At 34.8% G+C, this 4604-nt stretch overlaps 1 protein-coding gene across 1 annotated transcript; it reads left to right on the top strand.

Annotated features, from left to right (window-relative positions):
- Window positions 1-1803: 1803 nt before the first annotated feature.
- GPR65 (G protein-coupled receptor 65) lies at window positions 1804-2913 on the top strand. Its single transcript, XM_056134354.1, has one exon. It carries the CDS (start codon window positions 1826-1828, stop codon window positions 2849-2851), a length of 1026 nt encoding a protein of 341 aa, XP_055990329.1. The 5' UTR covers window positions 1804-1825; the 3' UTR covers window positions 2852-2913.
- The last annotated feature ends 1691 nt before the right edge of the window (window positions 2914-4604 follow it).

Genomic DNA, 4604 nt, shown 5'->3' with positions numbered 1-4604 from the left:
CCGTGGGGGCGAGATACTCTTGGTAGCTTGCCGGGCTCTCCGAGAGGGGCAGAGGAATTAAACCCGCCTTGGCTTGGCCGGGCTGGCTGCGTGCAAGGCAAATGCCCTACCACTGTGCTATTGCTCTAGCCTATAGTAGTAAAACAGTATTTAAAAAAGTTTTGTTGCCTATTTTAAAGAGTAAGCATTGCAAGTCATATATAATATGAGTGTGAATCACTCAACTAGCAGAATCAAAGTTTTGTGACCAATTAGCTTTAGTGCATAGGACTTATCAAAGCTTGGAAGGGAGCATAGGTTTTGATACCATCTTTGCCTAACAGAACTCAGGAAGAAGGCAAGTCTTCCTTCCCTTTGTAGTATCTCTGCAAAGTTTTCTAATTGTTCCAGTATGGTCTTATTAGAAAAAGAAATATAAACCGAAGTATTTCTCTATTCCAGGATGGGACAATGTGAATCTATAAATTCAAAGTTCTAGAAAGAAGCCACTCGAATTTAAAAGTCAGAACTAAAGGTAGAAAATTATGATTACAAGATTTTCCCCAGAATTGACAAAAGTCTGCCCTCTCTTTTACAAGAGCATGAGAAAGATAAAGTGGATAAGACCACAAGAAAGCAAAAAAAAAAGCAGAAAAGGTGTGCTGTATGTGAAAAGTCAGCAAGTTGTGTTATTTTCAAATACTTTACTTAAACAAATTTCTTGTGATAATATTTTCTAGGCTAATGAGCTAATGTGGAAAATGCCTTATTTCTGATTACATGTGAAATGGAAATTTTGAAATTGGATAATCATACAGCTGATGATACCCTCAAAGGCTTTTACTAATGACAAACAATTGAATTTGCCATCCTTTTTATTAGTTCCTAAAATGACTCCTGTTCAATTTTAGTTTGTAATCTGAGTTCATGTCCATGAGAAGGATAATTCCCCGTTTGCTTGCATTTCTTAGTAAATTCATGATTGAAATAGGTTGAAATATCATTAGATTGCACTTATTGAAGGTAAATAACTAGATTATTTCTTTTTTAAACACCTTTTATTATGGGCTAAAGATAGTACAGGAATATTGCATACAACATCTTAGCATTACTGGGACAGCAGAGTAACGTGGAGCCCAGAATTGCATCCTTAAATCCACACATTGAATGTTGGCCTAGTTGACCAAAATGACCCTGGACACCACTTGGAACCCTCCTCCACACCTAAAAAAATTTTTTAAGTGACTCACCTTGTTTTTCATTTAATGTCCTTGGTGTCTTCAACAAATGGAATTAAAATTTCTTTAAAATCATGATGTATCCCCAACCTTTAAGCTGTTCTGTTTCATGTTTTATTTTAGAAGCAAATGCATTTTAAAAAGAAATATCAACGTCTATGAAAATAGAGTCAATATACCCATGATTGCAAAAAAAAAAAAAACTTCTCTGAATTTCCTGAAGAAAAACAAATTAAGGCCAGTACTGTGAAGATCAAGGGATAAACTGGCTGATCCTGGAGTTTTCTTCATGAGTTTTCAATGAAAATACGTACATGCAATTCTGCTCCGTAAAATCAACTGACCATATTAACTAACAGGAGCCTGGATTCTTATGACCAGTTATCTGTGAAAAATTGATATGTTACTGACTAACATATGCCTAACTACATTAGTATACTAATGTCTGATTTAACACTGTTAAATTAGAATATTTGAAAATAAAGAAGAATAGAAGAGATCATAGCAAAAGAGATCTAGGTGATGAAAATACATTATTACCAGGACAGAGTCATGTTCGCTTTTCACTTCTAAGTACTACCTTAACTTCCATCTACAAAAGGGGGAAAATGAATAGCACGTGCATCGAAGAACAACATGACCTAGATCATTATTTGTTTCCAATCGTTTACATCTTTGTAGTCATTGTCAGCGTTCCAGCCAATATTGGATCTCTCTGCGTGTCTTTTCTGCAAGTGAAGAAGGAAAACGAATTGGGAATTTACCTTTTCAGTTTATCCCTATCAGATCTGCTGTATGCATTAACTCTCCCTCTCTGGATTGACTATACTTGGAATAAAGACAACTGGATGTTCTCTGCTGCCTTGTGCAAAGCGAACAGTTTCTTAATGTTCATGAATTTTTACAGCAGCACGGCATTCCTCCCCTGCATTGCTATTGATCGGTATTTAGCAGTTGTCTACCCTCTGAGGTTTGCGTTTCTAAGGACAAGAAGATTTGCATTCATGGTTAGTCTATTTCTCTGGATAATAGAATCCATCATCAATGGAATCATCTTGTGGGAAGATGAAACAACTATCGAGCGTTGTGGTCCCAAGAATCTTAATTTCACTTTATGCTATGACAAATACCCTTTGGAGAAATGGCAAATCAGGTTTAACTTGATCCGCACATGCACAGGCTATGCCATCCCTTTGATTATCATCCTGATTTGCAACCAGAAAGTCTACCACGCTGTGAAGCACAATCAAGCCACGGAAGACAGTGAGAAGAAGAAAATCATAAAACTCTTGTTTAGTATTACATTGACTTTTGTTCTGTGCTTCACTCCCTTTCACGTAATGTTGCTTGTCCGCAGTGTTTTAGAGCACGACATGAACATTACTCAGTCTATGTTTAATGAAAATAAACACGGAAAGCAAATTTATAAAATATATAGAATCACTGTTGCATTAACAAGTTTAAATTGTGTGGCCGATCCATTTCTGTACTGTTTTGTCACTGAAACGGGGAGATCTGACCTCTGGAATATATTTAAATTTTGTACTGGAAAACTAACTAAGGCAAAAAGGCAAAACAAAAGCACACATTATGTGTCTACAAAAGATACTATGGAATTAGACATTCTAGAATAGAATCAAGTAAGTTTTTTTAGGGACATAGTAGTATAGCTTCAAGATTACATTGGAAAAAGAAATTTCAGTATGAATGGGGAGTAAATTCTGATTGAATGAATAATTTAATGATCTTTAATGGAAATATTCTTAAAGTGGCCTATGTAGATCCCTGGCTTTAATTAAATGTGTATTTAAAAACTTAACATCTTCTTAATAACAATGAGTTATAAGTTATAAGTTCATAGCAACTGTATTTTGTATTGGTGCTATAATTTCTCAGAAGTGAGGAAGGTGTTTGGTTTAATTTTCCTTCTTTCTATAGATTTCAATCTGTATCACTTCTTTTGTTTTCTACCTGTCTATATCAACCCTTACTATTAAATACTACTTATGAGCTTCTTACTCATTAGTAAATATTAATTGAGCTTATTCATCACTTAACTATTTGATATTGAGTACTGGGGTTACAAAAGAAATTATCTTGTGAAATCCTGCAAAACACATCAGTTCAGAACCTTGTCACTGAACCTCTAAGATTTCTGTGTTAATTTATGATATAAAGCAAATGACCTTTCAAATTTTCAGAGGACTTCCTGTTTAAGCTCTTTTTTAAAAAAAGTTTTGGATTAGTCACTGCTTTTCAATACAATGGAATTTCCAGGGTTTGACTTCATACCTCTCTCCATATTTCTCTATAATTACTATCACTCCTACTACTAAAGTTTCAGTGCCACACCATCACCAAAAAGACCCTTTTCTTATGCCTTCTCTTACCCACTTCCATTTCCTACTGATAACCACCATGGTTTTCACTAAGTCTAGGACCTTTTTACTTCCACATGTGAGTGAAATCATCCAATAGTTGTCTTTTGCTTGATTATTTCATTTGGCTTGATCATTTAAAACTCCATTTATTTTGTTCCAAAAGTCACACAGTTTTAATTTTTTGTTTGTTTGGGTTCTTTTGGGACATCCTAAATGGTTCCTAAGAGCCAGTTTCAGTGATAGTTCATCATCCAGGCCAAAAGTTAAGTGCTGGGAACCATCAGAATCACACCAATGGTGCTCAGGAATCTCCATAGTTGCTCCCAGTGATCCTTGGGAGACCATGCAGTGTCAAGGATGATCTAGGGCACAAATATCTTTTCAAAGTAGTATTTTTTATCATTTGAATAAATGCATAGAAGTGGTACTGCTATATTGTGTGGACATTTTTTAAGGAATGATACCATTTTTCATAGAGGCCACACTAATTTATGGTTCCACCAAAAGTGTGTTATTATTCTCTTTTTTCCAATCCATGCCAACACTCCTTCCAATAAGTTTACATATCTACTAGTATGAATTATTATCTTGTCTTGTGCTTTCAAATTATATTTCATAATAGCAAATGATGCTGATATTTTTTCACTGTCTATAGACCATATGTATGCTTATTTAAAGAAGTCCAGTCAGGTCTTTTTACCATTTTAAAAATTCGGTTGTGATTGTTATTGTGGTTGTTTTCAGCTGTTGTGTCAGTTTTTGTATAGTTTGGATATTAGCCAAACATGTTGTCAGACCTAGAATGTGTAAATATTTTCTTTTAATGTTAAAATGCTTTTTGTTTTTGTGGTAATTCCTTTCCCTGTATGAAGCACTTGGATTAAGGATAAACTCATCTTTTTTTTTCTTCCTTTTGTTTCCCTGGCCTTTGGAATTGAGCCTGTAAATGTATCACTGATGTTGAGGTCCTGTAGTGCATCACTTGTGTTTCCTCTATGTATTTTGT

The sequence above is a fragment of the Sorex fumeus genome, unplaced genomic scaffold (assembly GCF_029834395.1).
Source record: "Sorex fumeus unplaced genomic scaffold, SorFum_2.1 ptg000098l, whole genome shotgun sequence".
Lineage (NCBI taxonomy): Eukaryota > Metazoa > Chordata > Mammalia > Eulipotyphla > Soricidae > Sorex > Sorex fumeus.
Note: the sequence above shows the minus strand (reverse complement) of the source record. Positions and strands in the feature narration are given on the sequence as shown.

Coding starts and splice junctions, on each gene's coding strand:
- GPR65 (XM_056134354.1), top strand. CDS start 1,826: ATGAATAGCACGTGCATCGAAGAACAACATGACCTAGATCATTATTTG.